Raw genomic sequence first — 19,494 nt, forward strand, 5'->3', positions numbered from 1 at the left:
AGCTGTTTAAAGACAAAAGGCTTTATTTCCTTAAAATGTGTAAGTAATAAGAAGTCTGGTGACGGCGACGTAAGGCGGCAGCAGCAGCTGATTGGTCGGGTGAGACGGCTGCGCGGAGTGAGAGTGACGCTGTCGCGCTGGAGAAGGAGGGGTGAGGACCTGGAGGCGCAACGTTGGTAAGGCGCTTTTGTGTGGATGCTATAACTACCTTTATATGTTTCTCAAGTCTGAAAAATGTATACTGTTCGATTTAATGATAAGCCTTTCTGTTCAATACACTCTGTGTACGATTGAGGTGCATCATTATTACAGACGCTCTTCTGGGCTGTACCAGAAAATCCAGGCGGACCCAAGGTGTATTGCAAGTTTCCTTGGGAAAAGCGCTGCATCCCTTTTGACTCCTGAGAATCCTGGGCGCGTGTTTGAACGTAGCGAGGAGCTTTTGGTTTCCTTTAAGAAATTGTTACTTAGAGAGGATAGAAGCTGGAGGCGATTCTGCCACCAGACCGTCTACCCAACTGCCTGTTCATCTGTGAAAGGGACTGGTTCCCTCATTGGTCTCGGGCATCTCAAATCCTCGAAGGTGGTCTTGGACGCAAGTCGTCATAATTCCTGAGCGCCTAGCAAAGAATATTACATTTTGAGCTGCTGACGCTGCAAATCCAAAACTAAACCAGAGAAAATGGCAGAAGTACTCAGCAAGTTAAACAGTGTTAATGGAGATTAAAGCAGTCAATGGTTCAGGTTAAAGATCCTTCATCACAATCCACAGATTTTACTTGATTTTTGAGCACTTCAATTTTTGGCATTCTTTAATTTGATTTCAAAAAATTAAATAGTATTAGATGCCATGTAAAAGTGCTTCGGCGAAGTCAAGCTATGTCCTGATGTGATCATACTTGAGAAATTGATTTATGCTTCAGAGAAGTCTCTTTGGTCAAAATGAATTGCAGTCACATCTTGACTACCCCAAATCTAGTTTTAATGTTGAGCACTTTTACACTTAGTATATCCAAATTTGATCAAAACTGAAATATATTTTCTGCTTCCCTTTTTCAGTGTGCCATTTTATCAATCCTAGGAATGCACTGAGATAATTTATGACAATAGCAGGATGTTTCTGAGTATTTTCAAAAACACTGTGTCCTTTTTATAGGATTTCAGTTATTTGAAGCTGCACGGGAATTGGTTTGATAATCTGCAACAGAATAAAAGTCTAGTAAGAAATGAATGTAGCAAAATAATTTTAACTCTGCATGTCCATGAAATCTATCCTCCTGAATATTATTTATCCTAGAGAAGGGAAATTAGAAAGTTGGAGATGCCGTTCATTCACAAGTATTTTGTTTCAATTTTGAAGGGGCAACATGCAAAGGATTTTAACCCAAATTTTAAGGCCAAAGCAAATCTGCAGAAACTACTGTAAGGTAAAACATAGGAATGTACCTTTATTGCAAGTATTTGGTACAAAAGAATTTGTATGAATAGTTTACTTGTTCAGGCTTTAAGCCCATCCTGTATAGTTTGTGGCAAAATAAAAAAACACTGGGAGGTTCTTGTGGCCCAGACCATTCCTTTCAGTAATCCATTCAGGTTTTTACCAGTACACCTCGGTCCAATACTTTTTATTTTGAAAAACAACTTCCTTAATGGAAAAATTATTTTATTTTCTGTTACACAAATAATAACTTCTTCCCTCAATATAATGAAGGTAAATAGCAGCACGTAGTACAGAGAAACTTTTGCTCAAATGAGATCTTATTGACATCCAATTTGCAGTAATTTTGCTGCACAGTAACCAGGAGAAGCCGTAAAATTTATTGGGCTGGATTGGGGGTTACCAACCTTTTTTTATGCCGTGGATCCCTACCATTAACTGAGGGGTCCGTGGGCCCCCAGATCAGGAACCCCAGGAACTAGATCGTTCTAACACAGGTTGTAACCTCAGGGAATTTCTGCTTAACTTCCATTTGAATTACACTCCTGTGCTTTGCAGCAAGGAATTATGATACACATTAGACATTGGTTGCCACCACATCCAAGCAACTGTTCTGCTGCTGGACTCAGCATTGGCACTTAGACCCAAAGACTGAGAAAATTGTAGAAACACGCAACAGGTTTGGCAGCATACAGAGGTGCTAGAAAGTTTGTGAACCCTCTAGAATTTTCCCTTTCTGCGTAAATATGACTTAAAATGTGATCAGATCTTCATTTTCCTGGAAACTAGATAAAGAGAACCCAATTAAGTAAACAACACCAAAAGCATTATACTTTTTCCATTTATTGAGAAAAATGATCCACTATTCATGTATTTTTGGGAAAAGTATGTGAACCTCTAGGGTATTTAACCTGCAACCTTAATTCTGTTTCTCTTCATGGATGCTGCCTGGCCTGCTGAGTCTCTTCAGTATTTTCTCTTCTAGTTTCAGATTTCCAGCATCTGCAGATTTCTTTCATTTGCAGAGTATATAGTGTATGCGTCTCCAAAATGATTTGCGTGGTTTTCTTTACCAACTAATGTATGTATTATTAATAGTACATTGATAGTATTAATACATGGATTTAAATGGTTTCTGTAATAATTGTCATTTAAGATTTTCAGAATTTTAGGAACGTTCTCTCTTGTTTTAGGATAAAATGTCTACTTCTGATTATGTTCTGCTCAACACTGGACAAAAGATGCCTCTCATTGGGCTGGGGACATGGAAAAGTAGACCTGATGAGGTAATTTGTCTAATTGTCCAATTACATTGACAAAATTAGATTAACCTTACCTTGAGTCGCCCAAAGGTGTTCCTTTTATGTCTGTTTTGTTATATTGTCCTTCAACAGGCCCCTTATTTTGTGTATGACTTCATCCAGAGACTTGTAGCTTGAGGATTTGGAATTGTCATGGATCACTTGAGTCCAAACTTAAATCCAAGCCATTTAGGAAGACAGAAGTAGGGCATTGACAGTACAGCATAGTGCCTACACTTCAGCAAACAATATTGGGCCAACCTTTTAATGCAAGCAGCTAATCTTTCCCTTCCACTTAGGTCTCCATTTTTTTCATCCAAATGTCTATTTGAAAGCCTTAAATGTCCCTAATGAATCTGCCTCTGCCATCACACCTGACAGTGCACTTTTCATTCCCCTGGCAGTGCATTACATGTACTTGCCACTCTGTAAAAATTTTTAAAAAAGCCTTCCTCTTAAATCCGCCCCCCCCCCCCCAATTTTCCCCTCCAAAATCACCTTTTTAAAAAAAGATGTCCTGTTGTATTAGCCATTGCCGTCATGGAAAAAAGCACTGGCTGTTAGTTCTATCTATGCCTCTTGTACATCTCTATCAAGCCTCTTCTCATCCTAATTCACTCCAAAGAGAAAAGACCTAGCTATTCAACCTTTCCCTACAAGGCAGGCTGGCTAACATCTGGGTAAATTTCCTCCAAAGACATGTTAACATGTACACAATAGAACGACTCCAAAGCTGAATTTTGATTTGAAGAGTACACATGTAGCACGTCTCCATTCCAGGGATGACTAAGTATTATCTCTCTTTAGTCCATAACTTTTCTCAACCAAGGTCTTTCACATTGTTACTTAAGCATGTGTACCTCAAATTCTTAAGGATGCAAGGGATTATCACCTTCCAGTTTTCAGCAATAGTGACTGACTTGGGTGTGGGTGGCAGTTTGGAAATGCAGATGCCTTTTTAAAGATGTGATCTGACACAAAAAAATGAACTAGGTAAAAGTCTAAGCACATTATCATGTGAACTTTCTCAACTGGTTACTCAATCTCTCTTGTCATAGAGGGATCAGGCCCCTCTGCGACGCCCCAGACGCGTTCTCTCGAGCCTGGTGGCAAGCAAGCGCAATGGATCATACAAGCGACTCTCAGACAGGCATAGCCCTGGGAAGAACCCAGGCAGGGCCAGACAGTGTCAATGATCAATGTGTCCTGCAATTCACATTAATTCTCGCAGATGAGAATCCATCAGTATTTGGAATGTTTTACTTAAGGTCCTGGCTAATGCCCCCTTTGGCCCCTGTTCTGGGGCATACCCATCTTCTGCCATCAATGTAATGGCACTAAACCAAGCTGCAGTTACCTTTGGCAAAGTATCCTTGGAATTAACTAGGTAATTACTCAAATACTATTTTGCATCCACACTCAGCATTTACTGTTAACTAAAAGGCAGTGAGTACGTGGAGATTTTCACTATTTTTGTATCATACAAAAATTAACATTCTATATGCTACTATTTTTACAATGCATCCTTGTGTTTTTTCAGTTAGTCTTTGCAGCTAACTTACAGGAACGATCAACTTTGTAAATACTCATGGTATATCGATATATTCTGATGTGCTTCAAACAATTATTTATGAATCTTTAATAATAAAATAATTGTTCATTTAGTATATTAAACTGGCAATTCTTATTTATCAGGAGATAAAATGGGATGCTTAATATTATAATACATCTCCATACATTAGTGTTATGGTTTGTTTCCTCCCAAGTCAGTGCCAAAACTTAACTGTTTTTTGTCATTATCTCTTCCTATTCTCTTACATTTATTCAAAAATAGTCACTAGTATGCGTTAAGAATATTACTCTGTATCCTTGTTTTTACTAATAACAAAATGTTGGAAATATCAGAAATTGTGCCGGCTGGCAAAGTACCAGTAAAGCTGACTGGCAAAATAACATACTGTTGAAAACAGGAAACTGTCTAGTTTCTGTTTCTTGCTTTTGCATTTTTTCTGGTATTTGCAATTTTCATATGGAAATTTCTTTCAAAAAAAAAGAACTTGCCGGCAATTTGGTATAATTGAGTGCAAAAGATCACTTCCAAGAGAAAATCTGGAGATGCTGAAAATCCAAGGAACATGCACAAAAACTGTGGGAACTCAACAGGCCAGGTAGCATTTGTGTAATAGAGTAAACAGTTAATGTTTCAAGCCGAGACCCTTCAACAGAACTCCTGCCCCCTCTCCTGCCATATTAACATTTTCCCTTTTAGGAATTCTTGCAGATCAGGTATGCAGAGTAAATATCAGTCAGCTGTGCCTCAAAGTCCTTTAGCACCATCTAGTTAGAATTTTCCATTTTCCACTCCAAGACGTACTTGAAAATTTATTCATCTTAACTTAATTGAAGTTGCCGAAACTTGGCTGCAAACACTAACTTAATTGTCAATGTCAGCTGAATTTAAACTTTCTTATAAAGGTGACAATTCATTGTCTAATGATCTAACAATTTTTGCATTGATTTTGTTTTTTAACGAAAGAAAATATCTACTTGAGTGCTGAAATTAGCATTGATTAATGGGGTGGGTATTTATCTCTGGTATAGAGTTTTGAACTCCAGTTCCTTTGACTCCTGCCATAGACTGCATGAAACTTATTTGACATGTCTTAGCTAACTGCTGAAGAAAGAGTTTACTTCAGTTCAAAAATTCCTGTTCAGTAAAAGAAATTATTCTTTTAGCCAGAGGTTACATAGGTTCAAAATTATTTTTTTATATCCCCAATTCCTCAGAGTGACCACCAAATTGCTCAGTAAACTGAGGAAACTATTAAGAATTATGCAAATTTTATTTAAACTATTAATGCATATTAATTTGGGCACTCAACGTCAGTAAGATGAAAGAGCTGATTGTGGACTTCAGGCAGGGTAAGACGAAGGAACACATACCAATCCTCATAGAGGGATCAGAAGTGGAGAGAGTGAGCAGTTTCAAGTTCCTGGGTGTCAGTATCTCTGAGGATCTAACCTGGTCCCAACATATCGATGTAGTTATAAAGAAGGCAAGGCAGCGGCTATACTTCATTAGGAGTTTGAAGAGAATTGGTATGTCAACAAATAAACTCAAAAACTTCTATAGATGTACCGTGGAGAGCATTCTGGTAGGCTGCATCACTGTCTGGTATGGGGGGTGGGGTGGTGGTCTACTGCACAGGACCAAAAGAAGCTGCAGAAGGTTGTAAATTTAGTCTGTTCCATCTTGGGTACTAGCCTACAAAGTACCCAGGACATCTTCAAGGAGCGGTGTCTCAGAAAGGCAGCGTTCATTGTAAAGGACCTCCAGCACCCAGGGCATGCCCTTTTCTCACTGTTACCATCAGGTAGGAGGTACCCAGAAGCCTGAAGGCTCACACTCAGCGATTCAGGAACAGGTTCTTCTCCTCTGTCATCCAATTCCTAAATGGACATTGAATCTTTGGACACTACCTCACTTTTTTAATATATAGTATTTCTGTTTTTTGCACAATTTTTAATCTATTCAATATACGTATGCTGTAATTGGTTGTTATTTATTTATGATTATTTTATTTTGTTTTTTTTCTTCTATATTATGTATTGCATTGAACTGCTGCTAAGTTAACAAACTTCATGTCACATGCTGGTGATATGAGCAGAGCTCACTAAAGTCACAGTGTGGAATACTTTAGTAATGCATACTGTCAGCATTAATCAGTTAAGATTAACTGAAGAGTTATTGAGGAGATACATTGTCACAAGAAAAGATGCTGGAAATCCAAAGCAGCGCGCACAAAATGGGAGTCCTGATGAAGGGTCTCTGCCTGAAATGTCGACTGTTTACTCTTTTCCGTAGATGCTGCTTAGCCAGTTGAGTTCCTCCAGCATTTTGTTTGTTGTAAGATATAATCTCTGTCTGCTCTAAGCAACAAGCAAATTTCAGACAAATATTCCTACGGCAGCCAAAGCTTTTTGTTCGCTGTACCAACTTTTCATGGTGTACTTGAATAATTTTTAACTGCCCAAAATATTAAGGTGACACGTTTATTTCACTGACTTGTAGTTGAGTGAACTTGATCAAGAATGCAGTGATGGTATGCTAACCAGATAAAATATGTACTTTCTCTGAGGAAGATAGGAGGGAAAGAGTATTTAGTTTTATTAATAGACTGACAACTACGCTGCTCCAGAGTGCAATAGGAGGTCATTCTTGCCCTCCGCCATTAGGTCCTATAATAAATCAACCTATTGCCGGGGAGGCGATGACCCCCTCCTGTTGGACTATTTGAAGGAGCTTATTTTCTATTTTTTCTTACTTTTCTTCTAATATTTGTATATCTATGCATTCATAATGCTATTGTGACACTAATTTCCTTCAGGATCAACAAAGAATCTGTCTATTTCTAACTTAATGACCTAGTCATGCTCTTCCCTTCCAGCACTTGCCAAGAATCTACATCCGTTGTCTCCCCATTACCTATTCTCACCTGTTCCAGATAAAGAAACCCCTAACCCTACCTTCATAGTATTTTGACAGGCTTACAGGAGTACATTAAAGTAGCCAATTCCTGAATGGACATGAAAGCTTTTTTTTTTGTTTAATCATTTTTAATGGTCTCTGACATTCAGATAACATTTTAAAGTAAAATTGAAAAAAATAAATTTTTTATTAAAAATGATCGGTTAAAACACTAAAATAATCTCCCTTGAAATTAATGTTGTTTTGGATCCTTTACTCTAACTTGGTGGAGGACCTAAGAAGCATATAGTGTTTTTCTTTCCCTGCCACATCAGTCCAGCAAAAGAGGCTTTGTCAGGTGTAGGACCGCTGGTCAATTATATTCAAAAATATGTCTACAGGAATACTGGACTAGCTATTGCTTAAAAGGTAGATATTATTTATTATGAATATCCACCTCATTCTAGTGGACTTATTGTGAACAATCCGAGAAAAATGTTGAGCCTAAAAACAGTACTGAAACACTTATGGTGAAAGTTGTTTATGTTGTGTATGAATGAATGACAAAACCCAGCACCATTGCTCTGTGATGTTTGTGTGTACATTAGTAAATTTGTTTTACGTGGGTGTCTCCTTTTTTTACAATACATTGTTTATGCATTGAATAATCGAGATCCACTCATCCAGTTTTCCTTTGATTTAAAATCTGTAGTCCCCCAAGGGATTTTTTTTCTTGAATTTTCTAGAATGGTAGATTTTTAGAACATAGAACATAGAATAGTACAGCATAATACAGGCCCTTCGGCCCACAATGTTGTGCCGACCCTTAAACCCTGCCTCCCATATAACCCCCCACCTTAAATTCCTCCATATACCTGTGAAGAATACTATATTAGTACTCCTTTATGGGGATGTGTATCGGTGAGGTTATGTTCAACAGCTATCAATTAAAGCAATAAGCAATACCAGCGGAGAAGAAATCCGAAACTTCGGTATTTTGTTCTGCCATTCTTCCTTAAGACAATAATTCAATTATCTCCAGACCAATGTTGCCTTCTATTGAATTTAGTCAATAAGAGATATAAAAATGGCTGCAAATGACTGTTACAGCCTCTGTATCATCTTTGCTCTGTATACAATGTCACTGTCAAGAAATGTCTTGCTTCTTTAGAGTGATAAAGTGGACAAATTTTTGAGATGGTAATTGATCCTCAATATTCATATTCATGCTGAAAGAGAACTTGATTGTAGACAATGATTATGTTTGCTCTTTTGCTAAGGTAAAAACAGCTATCCTGAATGCATTAAAGAGTGGTTATCGTCATGTGGACTGTGCTACAGTGTACAATAATGAAGCTGAAATTGGAGACCTCTTTAAAGAAGTAGTTGGCGTTGACAAGGTATGATCTAAGAAATTAAATGTTGCGTGGATATGAATCACATTGCACAAATTTGTGTTTGGAAGTATCCTTCAAAAAATGACATGCAAGAATCCATCTTCTAGAATAAGTGTAACGAGCCATGTACAATGTCTTTCCCCATTAAAGTATATAGATAGAACTCTGCAATTGAATGTATCACTGCAATTATTTAATTGCAAATTTGTGGGTCCAGGTTAAAAATCAGATAATAATTTAACTTGAGGATTTTCATATTATTAAGAATCCTTTTTGGAATTGGTTTATTATGGTCAAATGTACCGAAATACAGTGAAAAGTTTGTTCATACAGATCCAATCATGATACAGTGCATGGAAGTAGTACGGGGTAAAATAATGCAGAATAAAGAATTTAACAGCTATAGTGAAAGTGCTGGTGAACAATAAGGTGCAATATCATAATGAGGTAGGGTTCATCTTCCTGAACCAGTGAACAATTTAATTGTCTTTTAACAGTGGGGTAGAAACTATACTTGAGTTGGTCTTGGATCGTCTGCCTGGATGAGGTCCTTGATTATCCTGGCTGCTCTACTGAGATAGCAAGAAATGTATAGAAGGTCTATGGAGGGGAGGTTGGTATCTGTAATTTTCTTGAGCTGTGTTCATAGCTATCTACAATTTCATGCAGCTGCAATTACAGGCAGAACAGTTGCTATTCCAATGCTGTTATACATCCAGATAAAATGTTTTCTCTAGTGCATGGATTAAAAATTGGTAATAGTTAATGGGGACATGAGGAATTTCTTTAGCCTCCAAAGGAAGTAGAGGTAGTGATGAGTTTTCCTGACTGTGACGTCAACATGGTGGAACCAGGGCAGGCTATTGGTGATGTTCACTCCTAGGAAGTTGAAATTTCAACACTGTTGATATGGACAGGAGCATGTGCACACCCCCTTTCTGAAGTCACTGACCAGCCCTTTTGTCTTCCTGACATTAAGGAAATGATTGTTGTCATGACACCATATTATTAAGCTCTCTATATCCTTCCTATACACTGTCTTGTCATTATTTCAGCTATGGCCCACTGGCAGTATTGTCTGCAAATTTGTAGATAGAATTAGAGCACAATCTAGCTATACAGTCACAAGTGTACAGGGAGCAGAATAGGGGCTGAGAGGTTTTAACATTGTGGAGCACCAGTGTTTAAAATAGTTGTGTTGTGGGAGTTGCTACTTCATCTTACTGATGGTCAGGAAGTCAAGGATACAGTTGCAATTGTTGATTCTCAGGGTCAAAGTGTGTATGCAGAATACATCTCTGAGATTTGTCTTCTCCAGATGGCCATAAAATACAGTAAGATCATAGAAGTAGTTGAAAGAAAAGACATCAATCCCCCCCACACATGAAAAGAAAAAGAAACAAAAACTCACAAAACCCAAACCCCTCCAACCCCTCCCTCGCACAAAAACTAATGTCACTCATACAGAGAAACAACAATAAGAACGTCAAACCCCAAACCCTCACCCACCAATTGGCAACGAGAAAGAATAGGCAAGAATGTGAAAAAATAGCATTGAAGAGGCCATTATGAACTATAGTTGGGTTGAGCTACAGTCCAATCCATATATCTCAGAATTTTCATGGCATCTCCGGAGCCTTGGGGAGAGCCTCAACTGAATCCTCATGACAGTGGATGTCCATCCATGGCCGCCTCCTTCGGGCCGAAATGTTAACTGTACTCTTTTCCATAGATGCTGCCAGGCCTGCTGAGTTCCTCCAACATTTTATGTTGTGTTGATTTGTAGTGGTTTATTTTAGCTGGAAAAATAACTTGACTGAAAGCTTGTTCCTGGTCTTGTACAAAAAAAAAGAAAGGCTGTTCTATTCCACAACAAATATTTCATGTTATTTTATTAGTGAAAATGACATGACAGTATTAAATATTTTGGTTGCATTGCAACTTTTGCAAGTAAAATATTCAAAATGATTGGACTTTTTGATTCTTAGCATTCAGATACAGTCGGCTCTCCTTATCCACGAGTTCCGCATGTGCGAATTCAACCAACCGCGAATTGAGAAAACCTGGAAGTTCTCTTCCAGCACTTGCTGTTCAAACATGTACAGACTTTTTTTTTTCTTGTCATTATTCCCTGAACAATGCAGTATAACAACTATTTTACACAGCATTTACATTGTATTAGATATTATAAGTAATCTAGAGATGATTTAAAGTATACAGGAGGATGTGCGTAGGTTATCGTGGAATGGGATCGAAAAAAAAACTAAGTTCTCTTAGTAAGTAAGTCGGAACAGGTACATCCAGTATTATTTAGTGTCAGTTAGTCAAACGTTTGTCTTAGTATATAGTATATATTTTACCTTTCTATGCATGTAAAATACGCCGGGCTGAAACGTATGTTTCAGAGTTCAATCCAGTGACACATCACTCCCGAGCGCGCTGTCCATCCCTGCTGGGTTGATATGGAGGATGAAAACCCCAAAACCCAATATTAAACCACTGTGTTGCTTACTAATAATTGTAGTTTTAATCGGCCAGGGCCTTTCTCATTTTATCCTTTAAAATTATTCCGATCGTTGACCGACTGTAGCCTAATGCTTTTCCAATGACCGATGGCGTTTCACCTCTTTCTGATCACTTTATTAGTTCCACTTTATTTTCAATCGTGATCGTGACTATTTTCGTGAACAGAAACACTGCGGATTCAGAGCTCCACCGCCATGTCCTAATGCCCACCAAACTGAGACAGGTTAAATAAGGTCCAGGGTTCTGCTGGGTCCTAAGGTCCACCACATTGAGTCAGGTCGATAAGGGACTTGAGCATCCGCGTTTTTTGGTATCCGCGAGGGGATCTGGAACCAATCCCTCGTGGGTAAGGAGGGCCGACTGTATTTGACAATATGAAATTGATTGGATATCCAAACTAACCAAGGGATTTAGCTTGTTTTATCACATACATTTACTTTTGCAGATTGTGAAACGTGAAGAACTTTTTGTAACCTCCAAGCTGTGGAATAATAAGCATCATCCTGAAGATGTGGAAGCTGCTTGTCGCAAATCTTTGGAAGACCTGAAGCTCACTTACCTGGATTTATACTTGATCCATTGGCCTTATGCGTTTCAGTAAAGTATAGTTTATATCTTAATTTTTTGTGCAGTTTGGAGGATTTTGTTTTTGGAAAAATGTGATTTTAATTTTGTAAATTGCATACGGATGAAAATTTTATTTTTTCCAAATTGTAACATGCTCCTTGCCTTTTAAAATTTTCATAGGATTTTATCAAAATGGTTTTGTATTCATTGTATCTCCAGTGATGAATTTTTGAATGTTTTAAATAACTATAATTTTAATAAGATGCAAGTTTTCTATTTGTTGGTGTCTAAATTGTGTGTGCTTCATGTTTTGAACAATAAATTTTATTTGCAGAAAAGGTGACAACCCCTTCCCAGTGAATCCTGATGGAACAATACAGTATGATTATATTGATTATAAGGAAACTTGGAAAGCTATGGAGAAATTAGTAGAAAAGGGCTTGGTGAAAGCTATTGGCCTCTCAAACTTCAACAGTCGACAGATAGATGACGTTTTTGCTGCAGCTACTATCAAGCCAGCAGTGCTGCAGGTTAGAAATTTTACTTTAATTGAAGTGCTTGCCAGTGAATTAGTTGTATATAACCTGTATCACTTCTGCAAAATCATAGATATTTCGATGTTTTAACTCTTTAACAGTCAGACAAAATCATTACTATCGCACATCTGAATAATGTATTATGAAATCAATAGAACAAAGAAACTGCTTGAACTAAATACGCAGGTACACATTGCTGTTAATTATTTTTCATACAAAGTGCCTATGACCAATAATTTCCATAATGAACTAATTTTGATGGTTTGTCGACATTTGAACAAAAAATCTGGTAAGTGGACTTCATTTTCTTGCTAAGGGCATTTGACAAGTAATCTTGCATTTAAATCAAAATGTCTTTAGATCCAACATCACAAGTCCTGATTACATTATTCATAGCATTTCTTTCTAAGGCATTTCATTCTGTCTTACACAGGTAGAGTGTCATCCATACTTGGCTCAGAATGAACTGATTGGGCATTGCCAGAAACTTGGATTGAAAGTGACTGCCTATAGTCCACTTGGTTCCTTTAATCGTACGTGGAAAGACACAGATGAACCAGTGTTACTTGAAGATTCTGGTATTAAAGCAATAGCCAATAAACATGGAAAATCACCCGCTCAAGTGCTGCTTAGGTACAAGAGCTTAAAATCAGTAAACATGAGGCTTTAAATAAGTTAGATCAATAAACACAGCACAAAATAAATAACACATTAATTTATTTATTATAAGAAACAAGAATGACCGTCAGGAAGAATTTATATATTTTTGGTGATTCCAGAAGATTTGAATAGTTATCAGGCATCAAAGAGAAAGTGACAACTATATCGATTCACATCAACATGGATATGTAGCTGTGGAGTCTGCCTATGAGAGAAATTTTCCCCCTCTCCAAATGCAATTTTTAAAATTGCTAATGCTACTTGTTCTTGTGGTTATTTTCTCCACATTCTTTCTGCAGAAGTGCATCCATTTATGTGTTGAGAATATTTTTGATACATAAAAGCCAGGTTACCATCTGAGAGCTTGGAACTGTGAAAACACTAAAAACTTTGCCCAAAGAGCCCTGCTGCTTGACTTCCAAATAAGGTTTCGGGCCATCAATGATTCTTTTCTGCAGCATGAAAGTCTCAAAAGATTCTATAATTACAGACACATTGATTCCAAAAGAATCCTGTCAGCTCTTAAAATGTTTCTGTCATGATCAGAACTAATTATTTTAGATGTGCACTAACTGTTTGAATAAAATGTGCCCATGCTGGGGGGGTTGGTGGGGGATGGGGAGATAACATGTCTAGAAATTTGAATTCCCATCTCAGTAGGGAATGGGGATTTAAATAAAGTCTTTCTATGTTTTTAACATAAAACCATAGAAATTTGGAGTAGGACTTTGGCCTTTGAGCCTGTTCCATTTTACGATATGATCATGGTTGATTATCCCAATTCTAAACCCTGTTCTTGATTTCTCCTCATATTCTTTGATCTCTTTGGCCATTAGGACCATGTCTAAAACTTAAATGTATTCAATTTAAGTATTCAGTCAGAAGCTGACTGCTGTAGAGAATCCATAGGGTCACCAGTATCTGGGTGAATAAGTTCCTCCTTGTAAGTCCAAAATAATCTGTCCTGTATCCTTAGGTTCAGCACCTTAGTTTTAAGCTTTCATGCTTTTTGAAAACATCCTCTTTGCATCTTGTCTGTCCAGTCCAGTCAGAATTTTCTAAGTTTCAATGTTCTCATTTTTCTAAACTCCTGACACTCAGCCTAATCACCCCAATCTCTCTTCACTAGTCAGTCCTGCTATCCTAGAATAGTCTTCTGAATGTTTGCTACTCAGCTTCCACACCAAGCACATCCTTCCTTGGGTAAGGAAATCTGAACTTCTAAAACCCATAACACAAAATGCTGCCGGACCTGCTGAGTTCCTCCATCATTTTGTGTATTGCTTGGATTTCCAGCATCTGCAGATTTTCTCTTGTTTCTGAAAATTCATTCCTGGTGCAAAGTGAGGTACCATTAAAAGTATCTCCTGATAACAATGTTATATGCTCACTGCTATGAAATCCTTCATAACTTTAATAGTACTAGGTATCCTCACCCACCTCTATACATATAACTAGGGTCCCTCAAAGTTAGAATCATAATATAATTAGAAATTTCCTGTTTCCTCCAACTCTTCACATCCTTCCAAGTGCCCACATTTATACCAGTTGTGGCCAAAACAGTATTTTGTAAAGTTCATCGTGGCTTCTTGCTGTCATATTTTCTGCCTCTATTAATAAAGCCTAGGATCCCACCTGTTTTTTATTTTAATCATTTCCTCAGCCTACTCTATTAAGAACTACAAATACTTCTAAATTTCTTTTTTTCTTGCACTTGCTTAAAAAATATGCCCTCTAAATTGTATAGCCTCGTTCTCCAACCAAAATGTATCATAACATTTGTCGGTATTCTGATTTCATTTTCTATCGATTCCTCCTTGACGTCTATGGTCATCCACCTCAATTCACTTGGCTTCCATATCTGCAGGTAACACAAAATTTGCAAGTTGTCCTTTATCGGCTCACCATAATAGATACACCTGCACGTTATTGCAAATATCCAATCAGTCAATCAAGTGGCAGCAGCTCAATGCATAAAAGCATGCAGACATTGTTGTTCAGACCAAACATCAGAATGGGGAAGAAAGGTGCTTTTGACCAAGGAATGATTGTTGGTGCCAAATGGAGTGGTTTGAGTATATCAAAAACTGCTGATTTCTTTGGATTTTCATGCACAACAATCTCCAGAGTTTACAGAGAATGGTGTGAAAAACAAAAAATATCCAGTGAGTGGCAGTTCTGTGGGCAAAAACACCTTGTTAATGAGAGGCCAGAGGATGGCCAGACTGATTCAAACTGACAAGACGACAGTAGCTCAAGTAACCACGCATTACAGCAGTGGCTGTGCAGAAGAGCATCTCTATACACACAGCACTTCAAACCTTGAAGGGGATGTGGTACAGCAGCAGAAGACCATGAACATTCATTCAATAGCTATTAGGATAAATAGATACCTAATAAAGTAGCTACTGTGTATATACTAATTCTACTCATTAATGTATCAGATCTGCAGTAGGTCCAGCACTAATCCCTCTGTAACTCCATTGTATGTTTTCCTTTAGTCCGAAAACAACCTTTCATCGCTGCTTCCTATTACAGTTTACTGTATGTGCTGCTAGAGCCCCGTTTATTCCCTGTCCTTGTAACTTTGTTTTTGTTATTTGCCTTGTCAGCTTCAATCATCTCATATAAAACCTTAAAGTTAGTTAGACACAAATTGCCTTCCATCAAACCCATATCCTTCCGAGTAACTGGTAATTTTGCCCTAATTTATGCTCCTAAACTTTTCCCCACCATGTTATGTGTCATCAACTTGTCTCACATCACTGAACATCTCCCTACATCCTATAAGGTCTGCAAGTTTCCATTCTTCAGGCACCAAGATTGTTACTAGGGCTTCTGCAATTCCTCCCTTTTCTCCAAAGTAATTTATCCACCTAAATACAAAGAGGCTTCTAATATGGCTCTCAATATTCAGCTTAACAAAAATCTCTCTTGCATCATTAAAGATTCAGCTGCAGCAACTTTTATCACATTTTTACCACTTATTGGGAATGAGCAGGCTTTCTTAGGTCCTTGACACAGAATATTATTCTACATATCTTAATGTGTATAAAGGATTACATTTTGAATTTGGAATTTTTTTACAAAAAGAATACTTTTTATCCAGAAAGCCTCTGTGCAACCTTTGCAATCTTTTTCAAATGTAGATGTCTGTTGTCTTCCTTTATGATTGACTAATGAATTTTGGTTAATGAATAAGCTTTTTTTGTATCCATTAAAATATTTCTCTCTATAGGTGGCAGGTACAGCGTGGGGTAGTAGCCATTCCCAAGAGTGTCAATGCAGAACGAATTGCACAGAACCTGCAGGTAACTTGATACTTAGCCAGTGAGTGTCGCTCATTATTTCATGACTAGTAAATGTTAGGATTGAAAATCCAATGGTTTTAGAAAGTTTTTTTTTGACGCAGTAATCCCTACTGTCTTCTGAAAGTTGATTAACAGTGAGATGATTTATTCAGCTCTTGTTAATTGATTCATGCAGTGGAAAATTTAAAATCTTTATCGTTTGTAGCAACCAATAGTCTCCTGAATGATTTTGCTTTTTTCCAGAGTTGAATAAAGTATATCCAGACTTTGCTCATGTGCCACTTAGAATATTAGTATCATAGCTTTGCATTTCACCTGTTTGAGCAACTCTCTCTGGGATGCAAGATGATTTCTACCTATATTTCACTTTTATCATTGTAATTCAATACTTGCGTTTGTTTCCTACTAACCAACCCTATTTTCCATGTGAGAAATGGTTACAACTGAAGCAGAGCACGTATTAAATAATCACACTTAAAGGCAATGGCTTGCTCTAGGTGTGGTGTCTACTGTTCTATGTACCAAAGCTTCTGGCTACCCACCCTGCACCTCAAGAATGCTCTGGACTTGATCTGAGATGTCCCTGACCCTGGCACCTGGAAGGCAACATACTATCCTGGAGTATCTGTGTCATCCACAGAAATGCCTGTCTGTTCCCCTAACTATTGCATTCCATATAACCACTATTCTCCTCTTCTCCTTTTTCTTCTTCTGAGCCACAGAGCCAGATTCAGTGCCAGAGAGCTGGTTGCTCCAGTTTTCCCCTGGTAGGTCCTTTTTCGTGCCCCTTCCTGTCCCCACCAACAATATCCAAAGCAGTATACTTATTATTCAGGGAATTGCCACTCTGTACTGTCTGCCTGTTTTCTTTCCTTCTGACAGTCACCCAGCAACCTGCCTCCTGCAACTTGGATGTGACTACCCCGTCGCTCTTGTCTATCAGCTTCTCCTCCTGAATGATTTGTAGGTCATCCTGCTCCAGTTCCCTAACATGGTCTGCAAGGAGCTGCAGACGAATGCACTTCTCACAGGTGTAGTCATCAGGGACACTAGACTTGTGGCATCACACAAGAGGAACACAACGGTGTCCTGGGTTCCATTTTCACTGCTCGATCTGTGCAATAGTAAAGAAGGACAAACTTGCAGAAACTCAACTCAACCTCCAATTCTTCTCAGTGAAGCCTCTTGAGGCGAACTCTTCACTCTAACTATGTCCACTCTAACCCTAGTGCATCTGTCCTCACCCATGATTCCTTGTCCATTCATCAGTGGTCAAGGATGGGTGGACAATGGAATCATGGAGAGAATCCTTGTGGAAAGCAGAGAATGTGGGGGGGGTAAAGATGTGTTTGGTAGGATGCCATAAGTTGTGGAGAATGATATACCAAATGTGGAGGCTCATAGGGTGGTAGATAAGGACAAGAAGAATTCTGTCCCTTTGCGGGAACATTCTAATTCCATTCCTCATTCCCATTACGATATGTTGGTCCATGGTTTCACCTACTGCCATGGTGAGACCACTCTCAGGTTGGGGAAGCATGCCTCAAATGTTTGGATAGCCTCCAACCTGACAACATAAACATCAATTTCTCCTGCTTCCAGTAATTTATCCCTCTTCCCCTTCTCCTGTCTTCCATTACCTATTCTGACACCCCTATCACCCCATCTTTTCTCCTCACCTGCCTATCATCTCCCTCTGGTATCTCCTTCTCCCCTTTCTCCCATAGTCTATTCTCCTGTCCTCTCCTATGAGATTCCTTTTTCTTCAGTCCTTGCCTTTTGTACCCATCTCCTCCCAGCTGCTCACATCAACCCATTCACCTACCTTCTACCTCAGTTGGCTTCACCTGTTACCTTCCAGTTTGTACTCCTTCTTCCCCCACTTCCACCTTCTTATTCTGGCTTCTGGTCCTGCTGAAAGATCTCTGCCTGCAATGTCAACTCTTTATTTCTTTCCAAAGCTGCTGCCTGATTTGCTGAGTTCCTCCATTTTGTATATGTTACTCTGTATTTTTGGCATCTGCGGAATCTCTTGTGTTTATAATTTGCTGCTCGGACCCTGGCCATTCCAACAATGGCTATTCTGCTTAAACCCAACTTCTTTTTGTTGTGACACATGCTTTTTCTGATGCTTCTCACACTCACAATCCTCAAGTAGAACTCATTTCCTCTTAATTTGTTTGGGTCAGTATAACTCAATTTCAAAACTTGAGTTCACTTTGCATATATGACTATGTTCCTTATGGTGTCCTCTTGACAATCCAGGCAGAGGTTACACCCCTGGTGCCTAAGCTCCATATTGTGGATATCATTGTTGAATAACAGATTCTGAATAGATTATTTGCAGTATATAAATATTACCATGTTCTTTCTCTCCCAGCTCTAATTGCAATTTGTTGTTTTTTTTTAAAGTGGTGTTCCTATTTCATGAAAAGTTTATTTATTTAGGAATCATTTTATCCACTGTTAACTGAGAAATCTCCGGTATGTAATTTTATATGGTTTTCTCTGTCCTCAACCAGGTGTTTGATTTCACACTGACTGAAGATGAAATGAAAATAATTGGAAGTCTCAATAGAAACTGCCGGTATATTGTTCCAAAGTTGAAGGTAGGTGTTCATGGCCTTCACTCCACATTGACCCAACAACAATTTCATTATTCCAAATAGTTAAATAATTATTACTTTTTTGTTGTTAACAGGTTGATGACAAATTTGTGCCGAGAGATGCACTGCATCCACATTACCCTTTCCATGATCCATATTAGTGATGGTGGGATGAGCCATTGCTGCCTCAGTATTTGTTGTATCGTTTGGTAAACCAATTCTGCTCATAAAATTGAATGTGTTGGCATTATATAGAAGGAACATGTAGTCACTCTTTAAGATATTCGTCTGCCAGTAATTCATTCAAAAATTTAAATGTTTGGAAATAAAATCAACTCTTGTAAGTCAAGTTATGGCGTGTTTATTGTCATGTGCACCATTACGATAAGGAACAGTACAATGAAAAATGTGAATGCAGTCGTGTCATAGGCACATATGTACAGACTATACAGCATATAAATTGTACCTTACTGTGGTGGGAAACAAAACAACTGTGCAAGAGCAAGACTATGGTTTATATATATAAAAAAAAATACAGGGACTCAATCGATTATTTATACTTGAAATAATACTTAAATTTGTCAGAGGAAGTGATTCTATAGATAGGCATTTCCATTGGTCTAAAGCAGGTAACCTCATAAGACCATAAGATGTAGAAAACCTACAGCGAAATATAGGGCCTTT

The 19,494-nt window shown here is 38.2% G+C and overlaps 1 protein-coding gene across 2 annotated transcripts; it reads left to right on the forward strand.

The window, feature by feature from the left end:
- akr1a1b (aldo-keto reductase family 1, member A1b (aldehyde reductase)) lies at window positions 1-19,159 on the forward strand. Of its 2 annotated transcripts, XM_072273676.1 has the most exons (10): window positions 1-176; window positions 1,361-1,427; window positions 2,632-2,724; window positions 8,488-8,607; window positions 11,576-11,727; window positions 12,032-12,227; window positions 12,667-12,866; window positions 16,132-16,204; window positions 18,727-18,813; window positions 18,906-19,159. In XM_072273676.1, exons 2-10 carry the CDS (start codon window positions 1,368-1,370, stop codon window positions 18,969-18,971), a joined length of 1,047 nt encoding a protein of 348 aa, XP_072129777.1. In that variant the 5' UTR covers window positions 1-176; window positions 1,361-1,367; the 3' UTR covers window positions 18,972-19,159. The 2 variants fall into 2 exon arrangements, with proteins under 2 accessions (XP_072129777.1, XP_072129776.1); XM_072273675.1 differs by lacking the exon at window positions 1,361-1,427 and having other exon boundaries at window positions 93-176.
- The last annotated feature ends 335 nt before the right edge of the window (window positions 19,160-19,494 follow it).

The sequence above is a fragment of the Mobula birostris genome, chromosome 12 (genome assembly GCF_030028105.1).
Source record: "Mobula birostris isolate sMobBir1 chromosome 12, sMobBir1.hap1, whole genome shotgun sequence".
Taxonomy (NCBI): Eukaryota; Metazoa; Chordata; class Chondrichthyes; order Myliobatiformes; family Myliobatidae; genus Mobula; species Mobula birostris.

Excerpts from the sequence above, each read along its gene's own strand:
- akr1a1b (XM_072273676.1), top strand. The coding sequence starts at position 1,368 with ATGCAAAGGATTTTAACCCAAATTTTAAGGCCAAAGCAAATCTGCAGA. Across the intron at positions 1,428-2,631 it reads TCTGCAGAAACTACTGTAAG|GATAAAATGTCTACTTCTGA; the intron begins GTAAAACATAGG and ends CTCTTGTTTTAG. Across the intron at positions 2,725-8,487 it reads GGAAAAGTAGACCTGATGAG|GTAAAAACAGCTATCCTGAA; the intron begins GTAATTTGTCTA and ends TCTTTTGCTAAG.